The sequence below is a fragment of the Primulina tabacum genome, chromosome 6 (genome assembly GCF_025594145.1).
Source record: "Primulina tabacum isolate GXHZ01 chromosome 6, ASM2559414v2, whole genome shotgun sequence".
Taxonomy (NCBI): domain Eukaryota; kingdom Viridiplantae; phylum Streptophyta; class Magnoliopsida; order Lamiales; family Gesneriaceae; genus Primulina; species Primulina tabacum.
The window spans coordinates 33,958,633-33,979,229 of record NC_134555.1 but is presented as its reverse complement, the minus strand read 5'-3'; the positions used below and the strand labels follow the sequence as shown (position 1 = coordinate 33,979,229).

The window sequence follows — 20,597 nt, the reverse complement described above, 5'->3', positions numbered from 1 at the left end:
TTCTTTAGCTCCTTTCTTTATCCGATCCGGCCCGAAAGGAAAAATCAAAAAATCAGTCATGAACCAAACCCCAGTTTTCAGGCTCTCATGAAGCCTTAGGGCGAAAGCAATTATTCCTCTCACATTGGGAACTTCGCTCACTTCCTAAAACACTGGAGACTGAGGCGCATTCGCAACAATACATCTATGACTAGAGAATTAGGTATATTAAGAATAGATCTAGCAATACAATCACCAAACTATTAACACTTCCAATACCCATACCATCAACTCAAAGGAAAACCTTTTTGTCACCACGGAGCATAACTGCAACTAAAACTATTACCAGAAAGACAACTATACTGGCACGCGTACTCTTTCCAAAGCTAAAAGCACCTCCTACACTTGAGAACTACTACGCATTGGCAACGCAGCAGACAGTTCCTTTAGTGCATTAGACCTGGAAAACTCGACCGGAGGTGCTTTCAGGAGTCTGAGTTCCAGGAATAATGAATAAAAGACAAGACTGCCGATTCCCCTTTAAGTAAGCCACTCTAGTTTCAGTTTTCACTTTAACAGTTAACAAGGACGCCTTAAAAGAAAAAGACCACCCATCCTCGGATTCTACCGGTTTGCTGATCGCATGCTGGTTATCAGAGTAGAAGCTGCATCACTAATCGCGGATGTTTGGACATCTTTAGGAGTGAAGTAACTGCCCACCATCTCCTTCTTCAATGAGCGAGGACTCAACCCCCGCACGGTATGGCTTGTTACGGTACGGCTCGGTATAGCAAGGGAGGAAGTAGTTGATGTGATGATATCAAAGTTCTAAATTGGTAAAGTGCTCAGAGTATGGATATGGAGGTACCCGCCCGAAGCTATAGGGCTAAGGCCTAAAAAGAAAACGATAAAAATATTCCCCCTTCAGGTGTGGCTTAGCATTAGGAAGTTCTTATAGAATGCGCTGTGAGGGGAGGAATATCCTATCTAAGAAGCAGCTTCTTCTGTAAGAACAAAAGGAAAGGGCCGGCTATTCTTTTTGTTCAATGAAAAAGCATTCGTTCATAGTCGCTAAGAGGAATCCGAGCTTATTCTTATTCAATGCTAGCTCTGACCTAGTGGGAATCTTAGATGTGAAAAAAGCCTCCTCCCCAAGAGTTCCGCTTCTTTCTTTCAATGTGAAACTGTTAAAGAAGCCTTTCCTTAGCACTCACTTCACACAAAGTAGATATCTATCTTTCTCCCGTCTTGTTTTCGAAGTCTTCAATTCCGGTCGGAGAAGAGTCATGTGCTTTTACTTGACTTGATCTTGATTGTACCTCTTTTGAGGCTCTTTAATCAGCTTGGAAGTATCTTTGCAGTCCGTAAAAGTGGAATCTTACCTATGCCCCATCAGCCTCAAATGGTTGCTCTTCCCTCACTAGTCTCACTTATTCAATTAGCTTCTATCATTTAAAAGTTTCTTTCAAGGACATCATCAACTAAGCATCAGTTTGAGTCCGTCTACTAGACTAAGGTAGGTTAGTCAGTGACGCAGTCCAAAAAGCAATATATTATTCCGGGTCTAATCCTTCTAATCCTATCAGGTGCCGGTCAAGCATTCCAATCCCAATGAGTCAATAGCAGCAGAGTCGTGAAAAGACCTAAAAGCAACTATGTAAATTTCAAGCAGAAAAGTCGCCCTGGGTAAGAGGTCACATTAAGAGCTATTCAAAGTAGATAGAAAGTATAGGTTGGAAGTCTCGAAATTGATGAGTTCCGGTTCCGTAAGGTTCGTATCGTAGAGAGTTTCCTTGGTAGAGTGGAGAGGACCAAGGTAGATCGCCCTTTAGGTTCTAGTCGGAAAAGCGGTTTGAAGACAGGGAAGGCAGGGACTAAGTATTTTTCTTCAGTAGCAGAAGTTGTTGATTCTGTTGACCAAGAGCTAGCCACTAAGAGAATCTCAGTCGAGTGAGGAATAGTCGAACCTTCACTGCCTTTCCTCGGCTCACTGAACTTGCTTGACAGGTTCGACTCCTGCTCGTGAGTAGGCCAACGTGCGATGCCAGCCAGGATGGCCAGCCCATAGAGTGTCATGGCACTCTCTTATGAGTTCCCTTCTCAGCCCCATCAGTCTTCGGTACATACAAGCGGCTCCTTGTAACAAGAGTCCATCATCGAGCCAAAAGCGCAGTGTGTTTCCCTTCTTTACCAAATCGATCAAGGCTTGAGCTCTCCAAACCCTTCCGAATTCTTTGGTGCAAGGTGCTAGTGAGTTGAGAGACGCTTCGTTGCTTGTCGGCAGTAAGGGCTGCTAGCTTGGCCTTGCGGTTCAAGGCATCAGCGACCTTGTTGGTTCTTCCAGGCTTGTATTCCAAGGCCAGGTCGAACTCAGTTAGGAACTCTTGCCAACGAGCTAGCTGGGGGTAAACTTATTTTGGGTAAGAAAGTAGCTCACAGCCACGTTGTCTGTCTTCACTAGTAGTTTCGATCCCAAGAGATAGTGCCTCCATACTCATAGGCAATGCACAACCGCTAACAACTCCTTCTCCTGTGCTGTGTATCTCTTCTCAGCATCATTGAGTTTGCGACTCTCATAGGCAACTGGGCGCCCATCCTGCAGCAACACTCCACCAATAGCGTAGTCGGATGCTAGGTATGCACTTCAAAGGGCTTGGTGTAGAAATTGTTAGAATTCTAAATAAATAGGAGTCAGAAAGGAGTGATCGAGGACAGGTCATAACCCAGAGAGAAAGCCTAACCCTTAAAGCGCTTCACCTTCCGTACATTCTTCTTAGTCTGCTCTAAAGAAAGCCAGTGACTCGAGGTCTTCTGGTATCTTGTGGGTTAATTTCTAATGGCTCTGATATGATAGTTGAATGAATTTCTCTGTAGAGGTTAAGAGGGTTTACTACTTCGAGAAGAGTCAAAGACCAACAAGGAAAGAAAGTGGGGGCGCCCTTTAGTCGGAAGAGTAAAGCGAAGTTCTGTTCCACTAAAGTAGCTCGACCAAAGAAGATTTCGGAAAGTGTAACGACAGTTGGAAGAAAGGGGAAAAATATACTCAAAGTAAAGGCCTTTTAAGTAGTGGGTTAGGCGCGCATCCCTTTCATCGGGTGTAAGCAGTTAAAGTAGTCCGCTAATCTAAAGGAAGCAAACCAGACTCCTTCTATCTATTCCTATTCTATGCCCGCAATCAAAGCCTTTAGCCAGCCATAAAAGTCAAGCTATAATGAGAAGTGCTATTCCGGGGATTGACCCAGAAGTTGTAATATGTCTAAAGAGTGTGATCATGTCTAGAAACAACAAAAGCGAAAGAAGCCCCCATTCCCTCTCTTCTTTCCCCCCTTACGTTCCACGCAATTCTTTTTATCATTGTGGAGAACTGGGAATAAGAAGCAAGGTGATAATACGGTAAGGAGTAGTTCACTTTCCCCGCTCCAAACATACCTATTTATTGATAAGGTGAGGAGGGCTTCATTCAAGGAGCAAGATCGACAAGGCATAAACCGTCCACCACATAGAGCTCGGTAGCCTCCTAACTAAGGAAGCTCCATATTCTATTTAAGCTGGCAAGGCTTGAGTTTTACATTGGTCGCCTTCCTTCGTAAGGTAAGAACGAATAGACATTCTTGTCTTGGCCCAGGTTATGCACATGACCGAAAGTGATTCTTTTGTGATCTCGCTTGGAATAGAACCCTATACCATATAAAATAAAGCCCTTTAACTTAACCCTTGCTTGCTCTTTCCGCCTTGGAGAACCGCTTGATTGAGGAGAATGCCATCACCTTACAACTAAGAGATGGGTAAAGCAGGGGCAGGGCCTTTCTCGCTGAGCGAGAGCATCCGATTCTAAAGTCCTTTCCTAAACCACTTCCCGTTCAGTTGCTGAAAGATAGAGAGTTGGTTTTCTAAATGAGATTAAGTTCCACGAATATGCAGGCTAGAAAGATGCTATTTGCTGCTATTCTATCTATTTGTGCATCAAGTTCGAAGAAGATCTCAATCTATAATGAAGAAATGATAGTAGCTCGTTGTTTTATAGGCTTTATCATATTCAGTCGGAAGAGTTTAGGTAAGACTTTCAAAGTGATTCTCGACGGGAGAATCCAGGCTATTCAGGAGGAATTGCAGCAATTCCTCAATCCTAACGAAGTAGTTCTTCTGGAATCCAATGAACAACAACGATTACTTAGGATCAGCTTGCGAATTTGTGGCACCGTAGTAGAATCATTACCAATGGCACGCTGTGCGCCTAAGTGCGAAAAGACAGTGCAAGCTTTCTTATGCCGAAACCTAAATGTTAAGTCAGCAACACTTCCAAATGCCACTTCTTCCCGTCGCATCCGTCTTCAGGACGATCTAGTCACAGGTTTTCACTTCTCAGTGAGTGAAAGATTTGTCCCCGGGACTACGTTGAGAGCTTCTATAGCTATAGTAGAACTCATTCGAGAGGGCTTGGGGGTCTTAAAAATGGTTCGGGTGGGGGGTTTATCTTCAGAATAAAGAAGACGAATATAATTCATGTTCATGCTAACAGAAGAGCGGATCCAATACCAAGACGACTTCTTTCTCAGGAAGTGCAGCAATTGAGGAGCGCAGCGGGATATCATGCCCCACGACAGATATACCGACAAGATGAATAGTAGAAGAAGGAAGGGAATGCGCTGGTGCCTTGGGGCAGAAGCTTCGGTTTGCTTTATAATAAGGAAAATACATCTCATACCATGGTTCTTGTTTGCGTATCCGCGGTTGGTCAACTATTAGTTGCCGCTGCAAGTGCTTGAGAATGAGTACGAGTAGGAGCTCTAATCTTAGCAATTAAATCATAGTAAGCCCGTCTGGATCTTATCTTGCCCTAAGTAACGATGTTGATCCGAGTATAGAAGAAATGAAGTTTCGATTTGGTGAGCATAAGAAGAGACTGAATCTGAAACATACGCTTAAACAGACGATGAAGCCGAAACTGACGCAGCAAAAACATAATTTTCTTTTTCTTGGGTGGAGGGTCTTTCTAGAACAACAGAATCAAGAGGAGCAGAGCGAACAAAATCCGCTTTGGAGTGAATTCCCGCCCTTGGCGCTAATTGAGCCGTAGATTATGAGCTTACTGATTCAAAGCTCTCATGAGATCTCGTTGGCATGCCCTACCAAATGAAAAGGAAGTCGCAGGAGTTAAGAGTTCTAATTCCCCGACTCCGTTCCCATTTATTAGTGTTCTTTCCACTTCAACATCAACTTAGTTAGTTAATTAAGTTGTTGATCCTCGCCCATCTTTGGCTGCCTGTGAGGAGGTTTATGTTGGACCTATGCGATCTCGTTACAACGTTCTTTTTTTTACAGAGATTTTTGGTGAAAACTGAAATCTTGAAACATGGGCGGTGGTCGGATGAACAGAATGTCCGAGTAAGGAGAACTAGCCAAGCTTATGAACAAACGAAGGAATTGCAGCCTAACCATCTGTGAGATCGGAGACTTCGAGAGGCTCCCCAGTCCTCTTTAACGCCACTCTTTCCAAGTCTCCTTTGATGAAATGAAGCTTACTATTCTGTAAGTGAGAAGCTCAGTTCCGCTTGTTGCCCTAAAAGCAGGAAACCAAGAGAGGTAGGCGCGGAAGGAAGTGCTTTCAGTCGATTGAAGCTGAAAAGACTCCCTTCACTAGAAGACATTCCCCTCGGCCCATTTCTGCCATAAGTACCTCTCCTTCGGCTAGGCCTTTCTTCGACGGCTTGGGAAAAGAACTTCACCACTCATGGTCTTCCTACTCCGATCTCGCTTCGGGTTTACCACTAGTTGGGCTAGCTGGCTTTCTGTCCTTTTCTTACTTAAACCGCTTACTGGAAGTATAGATTGAAGCCCCTTGTAAGGGACTACGAGCAACTCGCACTAGCCGTAACAGCAACAGGAGCGAGGGCTGCCTCATCCGCTTCCTAGCCGGAAAAGAAGGACTTTCTTCAAGCCAGGAAGAGCAAGAGTACCGCCCGAGAAGAACGGAAAGAGAAAGAAGGATTGAAATCATGAACTCCTTTCCCTTTATTATAAGTATAGTAGGAAAGCTTGACTGAACTAACGCTTTCTATACTATATAAGAGTTGCACCAGAAAGAGAGATTTTCTCAAAGTAACCATCCCCTTATCCTAGCAGTCCAGTGACTAAGAAGGGGGCGGGGGAGGCAGTCTTCGAACTTGAGTATGGATCGTAATTGAGCGAAAGATCTGCTCATCGAAAAGTGGTCAACAAGCGAAGGTCTTGACCTGGAATGGAAGGATCGAATTCGAGCAATAAAATAAGAGATTGAAGAGTTGACTTTACGTTGAATACAGGAACTAGTACACTTAGCATAGATGGAATGAACTCTAATAGAAAAGACTCCGGCGGATTATCAATGCCCTTACTTAGGAGAGGTAGGCTATCGGTCATTATACTCGTCTTCTAAGCTCTGCTGCAGAAAAGAGCCGATTCTTACTCCCAATTCAAAATCATTTTCAAAGCGCACTCTGGGGATGGTTGGTTTCGACATTCAACCCCTTGGCTCGGGTGCAGTTTGAGGAAAACTCCGTAGAGATTACTGCTGATCCATTTGTGAAAGCTCTTTTCCAACTAGTCCATCCCATTGAATTGAATGAAAGACTATCTCGACTCGACCCTTCACTACACGTCTCTTTGCTTTCTATCGCTTACAGATAGAATAGATGAAGGTAGTCTTTCCTTAGATTGATAACCTTTTCCCTTGTAGTTTTCTTTCCATACAGAAGAAATTCCTTTTTTTGAGGATCCCTCTTTCTCGCTCAAAAAGAGCTCGGAACCTAGCCCGAGAGATAAAAGCGTGCATTACGAGTACTGCCCAGATCTTCTCAATACAAGATCGAAAAGGAGGGGGTCTTTCTTCTCAAGTAGTAAAGAAGGCCCGGTCCTTCCCTAAATATTTTCTTATAGAGCCTAGGTTTAATATTGGGGAGCTTTGACAACTTCCCAAACGCCCCACAGCTTAGAGGTCGGTGAGTTTAGAGACCTAGAATACCCTTCTCACTAACCGTAGGTTCGAGCGAAGGCTACTTCAATAGATTCATAAAAATGAGCAGAACAGTTAGTGCTAGTACAATTGTTATCCCATCAATGACCATAGCCCGAAGCAGACCTGGAAGCTGATCTGCGAGTGTGAACGATTAATATCGCCTTTTATGCAAAAACATTACGATTTCGATGGCTTCCTTTCCGGAAGGTGATTGGGATAAGGGTTTGATCGAGAGCTAGGGGATTCGGTTATTTAACCTAAGAGAAGAGATCCAGTTTACAGAGGAGATGCCAGGGGCGATGGCTGTTCAAGGAAGTTTCTAAGGGGGAAGGTAGCCTTTTTTTATATTCGAGTTTGACCCCTTTCTTCGGAATGAATTCGAGTAGTAGCCATGGAATGGAAGGAGCAGCTTTCCCTGGCCGGAAAAAAGCGTAATCCGATCTTGCGCCCTGCTTTCATTATCCCTTAGTCCTCTCTCGCAAAAGCAATGGAAGGCCTTTGGAGCTAGTTTAGTTCTTTCATCGCCCCTGTCCCTCGTCAACTTGAATTGGAATTGTGCAACTTTCCCTTTTCTCGGGATTGTTGGTCTTACAAAAAGTTCCCCTCGAAGACGGACATTTCAAGAGAAGAGTGCCAGTTTGAGGAAAGAGCCTCTTTTGGGCCGGTTCTTGTGAATAGGGCTCGATTCATGATCTTAGGTTTGAATGAAAGACAGGATACGAACGTAGGCGATTGGCTTGGGAGTCCCCGTCAAGCAAGCATTAGAGTCAAGGCACCAGTATCCTACACTCTTTCTTTTTTTTGGCTCAAGAGCAAGGAAAACCTTGGCTGATCACCAGCTTTGAACTTTGAATCCGCTATTATCTTCAAGTGTCAGAGAGTGCAGCTCGAAGTCCTGCAAGTGATGTTATTGGTCGTAGGAAACCCCAGCTGATATGCCTTCGGGATAACCACACCTTCTGGGTGACATCAACACGATCCCATCCCAATGCCATTCCCCTTTCGAATTCAAAGCTCCATCAAAGTACATGGTCCAAAAAAGTTTCTATACTCAATGTAAGTGTAAAATACTTTTGAATCCGGAAAATAATCCATCGTGGGGCGGATGGTAAAAAAAAAGGTGACGTCCAAGGTGAAATAGCTTGTCCTAACATCGATTTATAGCTGACATAAATGATCTCTGACAACAAGATTTGCTACCTACGGCCTGAAACAATCGAAGAGATACTTGAGCGCAAGAAGCAGTACCGGCATAGCCCTTTTCTAAATGAAAGAAAATACTGGTACTGAGGTTGTTAAAGCGGTAGAAATGAGAGGCCTTCCTTACTTCTACGAATCGCCCATCTAATAGCCCTTCGGCTTTTAACATTCTTACCGGTTAACTACCGGGTATAGGTAGTTTACGGAAAAATGTTCTTATCGAAGAGCGGAAACTGAAAATACCGGAACTCCGTCGGCACTTCCTTCGTCATATGCTTAGTAAAAACAACTCTTTCTAGGATGCTACTTTTGTAAAGAGTCCCTTTTTGGGGGGAGCCTGGATATGTCGATTTAGAATAAGCCGATGCATATGGGAACGAAACGTGAATGGAGGGGTGCCTCCTCGAGTTACTGCGGGTACACTTTTTGCCTAGGAGTTCTTCCTTTCTCGGGAGAAGCACCTAGCTCCAAGTGATCCTATTCGTAGCTCTTCTGCTCTTTCTCTTCTGTAGCAGCTCTTCGGTGAATCTGTTGTACTCTATCGCTTCCTTTCTTTTCAATCGGTATGCGCTCTTATGATCTGTAGCAAGGGTCTATCCAATATCGGCCGATTGGATTTAGTAAGAGGGCTTTTGTTAAAGCAATCGAATAGGAAGTAGTTCACCTGTCAAAAGTATCTCAAAATGAATTGCTTTACTTTCACTTTATGTGGGACTAACGACTTGAATGAAACTTTAGAGAGGAGTCAAGCTAACGAAATAGGCAAGAAGGGGGGAGTGGTGAACAGCAGGTAACGGCTGCCGGGTAGGCAGAAGCACTAAGCCTGGACTCACTTTCGATCTATGGCAATTTCTCGATAGCAAAAAAAAAAAGTGAAAAAGTTCTTATTTATATAGGATAAGGAGATCGCAAGGAAGATGCTCAAAAAGGCTTTGTAGCTACATTTATGTTTCAGTATGCTAGACCCCTCCTCTAGTTCAAGAGCTTTAGGCCGGATACTAGCTTTGCTCTAGTTGCTTTTCTATGTTGAGTGAATCGCTATGGAAATGAAATAGAAAAAGTCAAAAATGCCTAACAACCAATGAGGGGCTAAGGAATGGCGACCTTTGTGAGCTACCTCCGGACCCTGGGAAGAGTCCCGGACCATGGAAGCGATCAAAGGAAGACGGTAATCCACCACTGTCCTTTCGTGATGTTCTCATGCAGGTACAGCACAAGGGCTCATGCTATCTTGAGATCTCGGAACCTGAGTCTGAAGGCTTTGAATCAGACGAGTGGGAAGAAGATGAGCAGCAAATCCATAACCAGGGCCCTTCGAATTGTCTCCTTGTGATCAACATTAATGGGGAAACTAAAAGGAGAATTTCTCAACCATGGGGAAGTCTCTTATAGTTAAGGTTCTGGGTAAGAAAGAAGAATCCCATCCTCCCTTTGATAAGAGTAAGCTGAGCTTCCTTCAGTTTGCTACTCGTACTAGAGACTGGATCGTGAGCATATATGAAATCAATCGAAAGCATTGGTACCACCCTGGATGGAATGACTCTGTCTCACTGGCAGGCATGTTTCGAGCTGAGGTTCACTGGCTCAAGGGCAGCTACTTACTAGCTTGAGGAATCGAGCTAACAAAACGCCTAGAACAAGGGATAAAAGAAGTTCTTTTGTTTACTACAAAGTTGGTGGTGAGGACTTATGTTATGACTTTAATTAGTGAAATGGGGCTTTCGAGCCTTTTGTTTGAGTAGTCAGCAAGCAAGCAGTACCGTCAACGATCCATCAGCTGATCCATCAACGGAGAAATGAAGAAGCATCATCCACGGAAAAAGAGAAAGGGTTAGCGCGAGCCATTCTTGAAGAATCAATCTCACTGCCCAACTCAAAAATCTTCCAGGCTTTTATGCCTTAAACTTTTTTTCTTTCGTCCTCGGACCAATGCCTCCGATAAAGAAAAGGCAATCCCCATCTTCTCTGTAGCCCTCCATTAGACTGGAGGAAATAGTGCTTTCTGCTTGCCTAAGGGAGGATACTGCTTTTCAAAGGGGGGATTAGATTAGGACTTAAACTGTAACTTAAACCCAAGATATCTTAAAAGATGAGAACAGCACGTCCACTGGCAGCTCGAAAGGAGTGTAGCTGATTAAGCACAAGCCAATAATATCATTTCCCGGAAAAGGAAGAGGGTGAGAACACAGTTTCTTGGAATATAGCAAGGCCCAGAGTGGAAGGAAGCAGAAAGAGATGACTACCAAGAATCCTTGTAAGTACGGTTATCAATAAGTAGATTCGGGATGTAAGAGACAGTAGCTCACAGAGCTCATTATCTCTATCCCACTTCGAAGTCGATGTGTTAAGCAAAGTGATGCCTGAAACCATAAAGAGCAAAAGATACTCGGATGAAAGGTTATCGCAAGGTTTTTTCTGCCATTGATTGAACTAGGCAAGATAGCGTACATTGAACCAGATTCCATTTAACTTCTTGCTGTTGTCGACTCTGAACGAGTGCTTGAATCAGTTTCATGTTGAAAGGCGAAAAAGACCAGGCAAGTTCAGAAAGGAGAAGAGACGCCTCGGCGTCCGCTGCCATTGATGCATCAGCAGCCATTGAATTTGCTGCTTTCTCTGACAGAAAAGATGTGACTGACTGCATTAGCACTTGTTGAATTGGTCTTCTGTAAGTGCACTTCGGAGTAGTTCAAATAGTTTTAATAACTGAAAAAACTTATACGGGGCAACTCCGCCTTTTCTTTTCAACTAGTGAAAATAGGCCCTGATCGACAGTGCGCGAGGAAGGAATGACAGATCAAGGTGTGTTCCTCTCGGCGTAACCGATCTTCTCTCTTACCTGTCCTATCTACATCTACAATAAAATAAGAAATAGCCGGCTTTGATTTTCATCGATCTTGGCGTGGGCGTCTTGCTTTGTCTTGATTACAGAAGAGACATCCCAGGCCCCCTACTCTTTCTAAAGATAACTGCCATTTAGCATTGAAACTAAAGAGGGAAAAGAAGATACGAAAGACTAGACTAAGCCAGAGATGAGATGCAAAAAGAAGGAAGGTCCAGGTAAAGCCTAACCACTGTTTTCAGGTGCAGATGAAAAGGAGGTGCCAGTCTTTGAGGTCTAGGAAAAACCGATGCGACGCGGAGAACCCTTTTCCATACAAGTTATCGTCTCGTCTAACGGTTTGAATTAAAAGAAAGTTTCCCTCATAGCCGCTTACGCCCCTTAGATTCCTCGAGCTTGTAAACATGACTCTTTCCATAAAGCATTTATGAAAGACTTGATATTCGTTCTGCGAACAGCCTGCTTTTTTTATTCCTTCCGAAAAGCGAGTGTGAAATGCCTTGTGTAATTTCTTTGTGGCTATACACTTAACACTAAGCAACTCACGCCAAAAAGGGTCTCGATCAAGGCACCGGCCTTCCCGTGCCACAGCTCTAATCCGAATGGCGTGTTCTTCCACTATTCACGCAAGTTCCAGTTCGAGCAAGAAAAGAACGGTTTTTAGATAAAATAAACAAACTAGAAAACAGATCTGTCGTTAAGTCCGGCTTGCAGAACCGTCTTTCGGATAACTGTTAGTGTTAGTCGGTTAGCTCCTTTTTTCAGTTGCTGTAGTTGGTAGTAGCGATAAACACTCCTATTATATATATAAAGACTTAATGAAGTGAGCTTGGTACCGCGGAAAGCCTGTTCAAGGGGGTGGAGGAGAGAAGGGACTCCCCCAAGAGAGGCCCGAGCACAACGTCTTCATGAGTTAAGTGTTCCCACCTTGGGAGCTAGGTAAGATAGTAAGGCCTGCTTTGTTGAATATCCTTTACTGCCTTCCTTTATCAGACAACTATTCGAGTTCCACTTTTTCTACCGGGCAGAGCTGCAAAAGTGGCTTCACCCTCTTTGCCCACCCTAAAAAGATCTTCAGAGAGGCGTTAACCAGAAGAGGTAGGGCCGGGAGGGAACGATTTCTGGGATTTCTATCTATCCATCCGTAAAGAGAACGGAGGCAGCCGAGACCAACTCCTTGGAATCCTTATAGGGATTCTATTAAATTCGATCTAGAGCTTCTATTCGAGGAAGAACAACCAGACGAGTACGGTTCATAGCTTTTGGTTGACAGATTGAGGTATCCTGATAGCTTGTTAGCGATTACACCCATTGCTGGGATCAAAGAGCTAGCTTAGAGCTTTCACTTCATTGTTCAAGCTCTTGAACATAGGTTGAGTTCATACATTGAATGCTTTCCTATTCAAGATATACTACCAATTCCTTTGAAGCTACTACCACTACCGAAGCGGGCTTGCTTGTTTTGGTTACCGGTTGGGGTTTCAAACCTCTCTCTTTCAAAACATTCTCAGTCCAGAAAACGAGTTCCTCGATCAGATCTACGCTACTGGAGCTTCCTTCTTGCTTGCCCCCTACCTCTCCTTAGTAGCCTTTGGGCGCTAGATCTACTAAATTAAAGAACAAAAGGATTGGGGATTAAGACTCTCGAAAGCTAAGTAATATTGCCACTCTAAAGCCTGCTTCATTTGAAGAATCCCGCTAACGGAAATCCAGACTCGACGTTTAAAAGACAAAACGGATATCAAAGAGTGAAAATCGAACTAGTTTAGCTCATCGAAGAGAAATGCCTAGTATGGAGAAAGATAGGCAAGGCAGGATAGCAATAGAGGTGCGGAGCGGAGATTAGCGCTTTCTTTCATTTAGGAAATTAGCCCTAGAAGGCAGGCTACTGAGTAGCAAGAGGAGAAGCAAACTAGAGTTGAAGAAAGAACGGAGAGTGAAGGCAACTCACTAGGAATTTTCTAGAGAACCAAATTGAATAGGGTGCTTTGCACTAAACGAAAAGGAGAGAGCTTTGTTGACCTTTAACAGTGGCAAATACTTCGAACTTTCGAGATTGAATATAGCCTATAGTAAAGTAGCCACGCAAGGGATTCGACTTGCCAACTGATCCGAGTTTGATTGGGTCAGGAACGGGAAAAGACGAAAAGAAGCGCTGCTTTATTATCTTTTCTTATTCGAGATTGGGTGAGTGTTCAGTGAGTTATTCTGAGATCCTTTTTGACCTCTCTTCAATTATCGAGACCTGTATATACAAAGATCTAGGTAGCTCATCTCCTTCCTATATTCTATAAAAAAGAAAAAGAGCCTTTCTAAACTCTTGAATTGTAAGGGGAGGCCTCATTTAGAAGCGCAGTTCTCTTCTCTCGTTCCGGCTTAGCCTACCATGGGAAGGGACGAGTGATAGCTGTCCATTCTCCATAGGAATGTGATCATAGGATGATTAAATTTAGCTATTCATCTTCCCTGGGCTTCTCCAAGAGCCGATTGGAGACATCCTGGCTTTTAAGGATTTGCGCAAAGAGGCGATTTGATCACAGCTGAACCGGTAATGTCCAATCTTGTCTTATTTGTTCGGTCTTTAAAAGGACCTGGCTACTTTAGCTATGAAAAGCAGCTCAGTAGAAAGGCATTTCTTTCATTATCATTAACCATTTTAGTTGGGCATCCCATTGAATTAGCTAAGTCAGTAAGAATGACAGGGATTTTACCTTCGACTGGGGATTTCCAACTCTAATCTATAAACAAGTGTAGCGACTCCGGATCCGGATTCCATTCTTTTTGAGCTCATACTTGCTTTAAATAGAAATCCATCCCTGTGACCTGGTTCAAGCAATCAAGCAACACAACTTCCTTCAACCGCAAAAGCGGTTTCTCACATCTCTCTACGAGATTATACGGATAATTGTGCTACTTGAAATAATTAGTATCGGGTATCTTGTTACTAACTCTCGTTACTGCGCTTTAATGACACCGAAGTGACAGTTTTAAAGATAGGATAACGAGGCATGGAAGCGTTCTGCTATGCTATTAGAGGAGAGTTACTATACACACAACTTTCACCCTATTGGTTGTAGTGTTAGCTTGTATATGTGAGAAATTAACAATAAAAAAACTAGATTTCAAATTCAAATCTTTCATTTTTCTGCGGGCTAGAACAGAGCAGATTTTTTTCATTCCAGCACTACAAGCAAGTTTTTATACATGGGAGTACATAAAATAGGAAGCTTACACACACATAGACCAGCCACGCAACTAAACACAACATTACAAAGTTAACTCATATTAAGTTAACAAAAGACATAGAACAACATTAAACATAACAAAGAAAGCCTAAAACACACTACTTTGCGTCGACAGACTCTTCTCTTCTAGTTTCCCCCGCCGCCGCGGATGTGTGTAGCCACCTCCACAATGAGCATTTCTTGCTCTTGAAGGAGCGCCCTCTTCCTGTCTTCCAGACCGCGAATGCGGTCCCGGATCAATTGCATCATTCTTCCTACGGCCTCCGGATCGAGAGCAGGCGGATGCTCCCAGAACAGACCGAGCATTTGCTCCCGTTGGAGCTTCTCGTTTTCTACGCTTTCTATTGACTGTTGAATTTCAGCAAGTCTTCCAGCGATATCCATGGCTAAAGCTCTTTCTTGCCGACTTCTAAGTCACCGTCTCCCTTTGCAAAATAGAGACTGAAAGAAGCTTCTATTTATAGACGTTGGAGACCCTTAACCCCTTCTTATTATTAGTAAGAATTCTTGTCTTAGTTCCGTAACATGGTTCACCCCCGGCTTTTCATGAACCACTAGATTTTAGTGCGCTGAATAATTCTCCCCGTACGGATTGGAGTACGAAAGGCCCACCCCAAAGAGCAAATAGTCCTTTGTTTTTCGCGGGTATCGCCACGCGGCTTAATCCCGATCACTCCCTCAGGAATAGGACGCAATAATAGAGCGAATCCGTCAGAGAGTACTCCACCACGAGCTGACAAAGCACGCTCAGCCAATCGTCAATCTCCAGCCAAAAGCTGACCAGTACAACCATGTGTCACACCCCGTGGGCTTTGTCGTACCCTGCCTACTCGTCTTTAACTGGCCTATTTGTACTGATGAAACTCCCATCGGCCAAGCTTCAATCTCTTAGAGCAGATGCGAACTGTAGATCATCCAAATGGGGACTCCTTTCTCTATGAAGCTCTTGGTTGATAGAACTCTGAGGTTCTGTGGTTAGGAGGTAGATCTTGTGCGAGCTAATGAATTCAAAGATGCGTATCCAACGTGCTCGTTATGAAACATTTATAATCATTTTTTTCTTAGGAATGCTTTTATTTAGCAAAATTCATCTATTATTTCTTTAAAAATAGATTTCCGGGTATAGGAATCCTCTTAAACAGAAGAAAAGACCGGTTTTTTTCATCTGCACCGGAAAGCAGGAAACATAACTCCTCATTACTACTTATTCTGTGGTTTCGATTTCTCTTTCACAGGCACAGTTTCATCGAGGTATGAAAGGATTGAACCAGAGCCGAGGTCTCTCGAGCCTTGTTAACTTCCAACTCCTTCTTAATGCTTTGAAGTCGGCCAATCCGCTCTTAGAGTTAGAGAAGATTCGGTCTTTGCCATTTTTGATCCGCACGCTTTGGTGGACTAGGACTCTTTTCACGCTAGTTCTGTGATCCGAGGAAACTAGTGTTGTTAGCCTTTACCTTTGGGTAAATATTATACCTTAATTTCTTTCTTGGATGGGACGAAGGGATGGGAAATAGGAAAGGACTGCTCTTAGTTCGGTTCGGTCTTTAGGTTTCAGTTTTCGTTGGTACCTATGACTCGTGCCCTTGTGCCTCGATTTGCTATGTAGCACATGATGCGGTTTCGATTTACTTCGTGTCGAGTTACTACGTACCTAGTTCTATTCGATACTGGTAGCAAATACTACCATCTTGGGTTCAGTGAATAGGTAAATTAGGTTAGTCTTATTCCCTAGCTGAGTAAATAGGCCGATCGAAGTAAAAGGAAGCCTCCCTTAGTCCATTTCTTTTGTCCTAGAATCAGGGGTAAGCCGTGGCATGATTCGGAATCTAAAGGTGTTTACAAAGAAAGTAGGCTTTCAAGAATTGCTTTCGGGTCGGAGTTTGCTTGTTTTAGTCCATACAACGCCTTCCTGAGTCGACTAACTAGATGTTAAGAAACTGATCACCCCGGGTAAACCTCCTCATTTAGTTTTCCTTTCAGAAAAGCATTCCCCACATCTCACTGGAACGAAGGCTACTTTCTCACCGTGGCAACTGCAATCAGAGCCCGTACAAAAGTCGCCTTTGCCAGTGGGGCAAAAGTTTTATCAGAATCGATACCAAGTGAGTCTGAATTTCCAAGTAGACTCCCTGTTCCGCTCATCCCCTTCGTCAGCTGTTTGATCGGGATACTATTACGTAGGTTCCTAAACTTCGAATGGATGGCCGAGCGTAGGTGGCAAGCAGTTATATGGATACGGTGCTTTACCTGTAGACGCTTCTCCAGCTCTCGCAAGAATTGTATGGGAGTCGTCCTCGGAGGGACTTCCCGAATGACCGTACCGAGGAATTCTACCGTACTCCGTGCAGCTATTGTTGTTGATCCTGCAGAGTCTACCCAAAGGTTCAGGCCGGATTGTAGGAAGTGGTTGATACGTTTTTGTATTTCTATGAGAAGCTCTACGGCACCCACGATTCCCAGTAGTAAGTCGTCGGCATATCGCGCGTAACAAATCCTTATGTTGTAATGGGTTTTTAAGGGGGCCAGCTTACGGGTCAGGCCTCTCTCTGACCTGATAACTAGTATCGCCTCCACGCCCAGTTCTATCAAAAGGCCCTTTCTTTTGCAAGACTTAAAAAAGTCTCTCATGGCCCAATTATTATTACAGCGTTCTGTACCATAGAATTCGGCCTTCGGGGTCAACACGGCGGCTTCTATGAGGAAGGCGGCGCAAAGGAGGCTCGAGGGTTTGTTAAGTAAGGCGGCAAGGGCCGACGAAGGGGGGAAAATGAAAGGCGTTTTCTGGTCCCCCCTGAGCCGGGGTGTGCTTGTGGGGGGGGTGTGACACGACAAAACAAGGGAATGAAAGGCCGCTTTGCGTTGGATGCTCTTTACCCTCCCCACAATGATGGCTCTGTTGTCTTGGGGAGCGTTGAAGCTTGCTTCTTCTCCAGAGTTTTCTTGGTCATCAATACGACCTGTCCTTAATAGAACCGATCTAATTCTCTGAACAATCGGAATTTCGTACTTCTGTCGGATCCTCCCTATCTCCTGATCGAGCTTGTGTAGGTAGATGTTTCTTGGTAGGGCCGATAATAATACACTGTGTGGGACGGAGTAAGGACCCTTCTCACCTCCTACGAGTCGTCCGTCGGAAAAGACTTTTTGAATGGAGTAAAAGAACTTGGGATCGTCGATCTCTTCCTTAAAGATTGAGATGAGTCGATGTCGGTCGATGGTGTGAAAATACTTCCTGATGTCGAATTCCAAAAACCAGCGAGAGGTTCCCCACTCTTCTTTGATCCGTCTTAGGACCGAGTGGCAGCCTCGACCCGAGCGGAAGTGCGATGTGTCTGGAAACTCGGGATCGTAAATGGATTCGAGTACCTTTCTGATCGCCTCTTTCATGATCCTTTCTATAGGTAGAACTCCTGTGAGCGGTCTAAACTTCGATCCTTATTTCTTTCTTCATATTGTAAAGGGGAGCAAAGCCCCCTTTTTCTCCCTCTATTGAGAGATCAAGGGCCCTCCTGCCGTCGTTTCAGTGACTCATAGGGTTTCCCTCAGCTCAGTCTTTTTGGTTCTTGAGAATGGTCGCCAGCCACCTCCCAGGACCGGAATGATTATCCCTGCCCGATGGGTCTACATCCATCCCTGACATTGGACCAGGACTTTTTCTTTGCTGTGGTTAGATATTTGCTTCTGATTGGCGCTATGGGCTTCGTTCGCCCTTCTCATGATTTCCAAAGTGGGCTTGGACGGCCTGGTCCAACTGGGCTCATGTTCCGCCTTATTTCGTAAAGCCCATATAGTATGGACGGCTATTGCAAATAGAAGGCGCCAGTCTATAGACCTTGGTCCCTAACTCATTTGCAAGAACTGCCAAGGGCTTTGAAGAAGGTTTTTGGGTGAAGCCCCTTTTCCAGTCGTCCTTTAACGGTATCCGCTTATCCTATTTTTTTTAGTTATTGGGATGTATCCCCCTAAGATTCCGCTCATAACCATGAGTGGGACTTTCTTCTAGAAAGAATGTGTGGTAAGTAAAAGAAGCAGTTACTCTTTAGCTTTTTTAAGCTATTTCATCCGAACTGTTTATTCGTGGAGTGCGGTCGTTCTATTCATAACCACGAATGGAATTCGATTGTCCAAATCGCGTGTGTTTAGCAAAATACAATGTATTGAAAGAATCAAAAAAGCAAGAGCAAATCCGACGATTAGCCTTTTGATAGTGGATGTAGTGGCATCATACTTAGGATGAGAGGGCACACGTCAACCCGAAAGCCAAGGGGTCTTTGATTAAAGAGAAGTCTCAAACCTGATGATTCAATGAGAGAACATGGTTCTTCCTGTAAATCCCTTCTTTTTCTTTCAAAAAGGTGTAACCGATGACTATCCTTTCTCAATTCCGTACTTGATTGCTAGTGTTTCCGGGTACCATTCCACTAGTGGATCGGAAGGAAGTAGGAGTGAAATAGTCTCACCGAAATGGACGTGTTAAGGACGCGTGTCTCCGTCCCAAAACTAGATGTCTATTCCGGGCATTATGATAAAAAAAAGATGTGAATCTGAGCAAGACTAAATCTTCCCGTTTTCGGGCAGAATCTACTTCAAGTAATGCGTTTTCACCTCTTTGGTCGCCTCATTTAGTCATAGCTAAGAGGGACCGGACCATACGTCCCCCAATTCGAACAAAAGATTGTTGTTGCTAAATCGCATAACTGAACGAAAGCTCATCAGTCTTTTCTTCGCGAGAAGCTCTTAATCAGCCGTGGACCGGCCCAGGCACCTGTGGGCGCTGCTAGGTCATCTTTGGCATCTGGTAAATTGACTTCATAGCCGGGGATGCATCAACGAGGATATTGATTCCCAGCGTTTGCGCTTTTTAAACCCGAATGGCCTTTAACTCGAGCTCGAGTAAGGACTTAAGGCATTGAAGGACATGAAAGCCGCTCTCTCTCATAAAGAAAGAAGAGCTAAACCTTTTCCTGAACGTGAAAAGAAATATCTTCGAATATCAAATCCAAAAAGAAGGCTTCGAGCTGAGTTAGCAGCAATCTCCTCCCGGGGAAGTAGATCACGCACTCAAATACGAATCCCGAGTCGCATCAGAGGCTTGACCCTCTAATTTCTTTATTGATTTTCTCGCTGGAAAAAAGAGGGGGAATACAATTCCACTCCGAAAATTTTATTGGGTGGATCTATAGATAGCGGGTAGTCTAGATCTCTGGCCAGAAGTAGGGCCCATAAAGAGAGGAATTCGCACAGACTTTTTGTCCTGAAAGAGGGCATTTTATATTCATATTCGACTAGATCTTTCATTTTGGATAGGTGCTCTTTTCCTTTATCCCTTCTTTCTGCAGGATTAGATGGGAGAGTGAGATTGAATCTAGCCAATTTTTGAATGGATCCAGGCAAAAGTTATTTATCACATCTCTCTACGATATTCTACATTGGCTCAATAAAGACCTTCCAAACTAGATTATTCCACTGTGGAGTAGGAGGTTGTCACCGACAGAGCGCAATTACACCATAACAGAAAGAGAAAGATTGAGGATTCCCTCACAACTAGAGGTGGAAAAGTCTCCATTTGAGAGCCCTACGTCTCTAGGAGCTCAGTAATGACTAAGAGCTCGAACTCAGTAACTAGAACTGAACTCGGCGATTCCCCAAATGACTCCCTCTTCTCTGCCTCTTTCATCTATAGTTTCAATAAAGATGGAGATAGGAAATGTTTTTGGGATCAATTAATCAGTTTGAGTTCTAGTCTAGGAAGTCAGCCCTCGATATTAATGGGAAATTTGAATGTGATCAAACACGTTTCTGAAACCAATTGTCCTAGTGACCTCAAGGTATTGCTGATTTTCAAGATTGCCTGCATCAAGCGAGTTATTTGACCACCCTTTTGTTGGTCCTTTCCTTTCCATTTGCTACCTTTTTGGTGCGTCTCGTGCATACAAAAGACAAGAAAGACCTTGTTTTTCCTTCTGGGGGTTTTCTGTCCTGGGTTGAATGGGAAAGGACTGCTTCAACCAGACTCAAGAAGAAGACGAGGTTGGTTGCTGCCGAGGCTGCCGCCTCGCCCTTTGGCTTTGAATAGTGTCCCCTTCTTTAGAGAGTCTTCCAAACCCCTTCTAATCAAAGACTTACGGTTATCAAAGCCCAGAGTTATATAACGGGGAGCAGAAGAAATGGCCTACTATTTTCTTCGTCTAGAAATTTGTTTTCAGCAGAGTAGGCCAAACTATTCCATCTCTGTTTTTTCTTTGCGTAGAGCCTTCTAGCTACCAGGCTTAGAGAAAGGGGTGAAAGCGGTCATTTCATATCATAATAGAAGCAAGGTCCACAGAAAGTTGGGAAA

The 20,597-nt window shown here is 44.0% G+C and overlaps 1 protein-coding gene across 1 annotated transcript; it reads right to left on the bottom strand.

Annotated features, from left to right (window-relative positions):
- Positions 1-16,273: 16,273 nt before the first annotated feature.
- LOC142550189 (uncharacterized) lies at positions 16,274-17,886 on the bottom strand. The gene has a single exon (XM_075659427.1). The coding sequence runs from the start codon at positions 17,645-17,647 to the stop codon at positions 16,274-16,276; it is 1,374 nt and encodes a 457-aa protein (XP_075515542.1). The 5' UTR covers positions 17,648-17,886.
- Between the last annotated feature and the right edge of the window lie 2,711 nt (positions 17,887-20,597).

Excerpts from the sequence above, each read along its gene's own strand:
- LOC142550189 (XM_075659427.1), bottom strand. The coding sequence starts at position 17,647 with ATGAAAGAGGCGATCAGAAAGGTACTCGAATCCATTTACGATCCCGAG.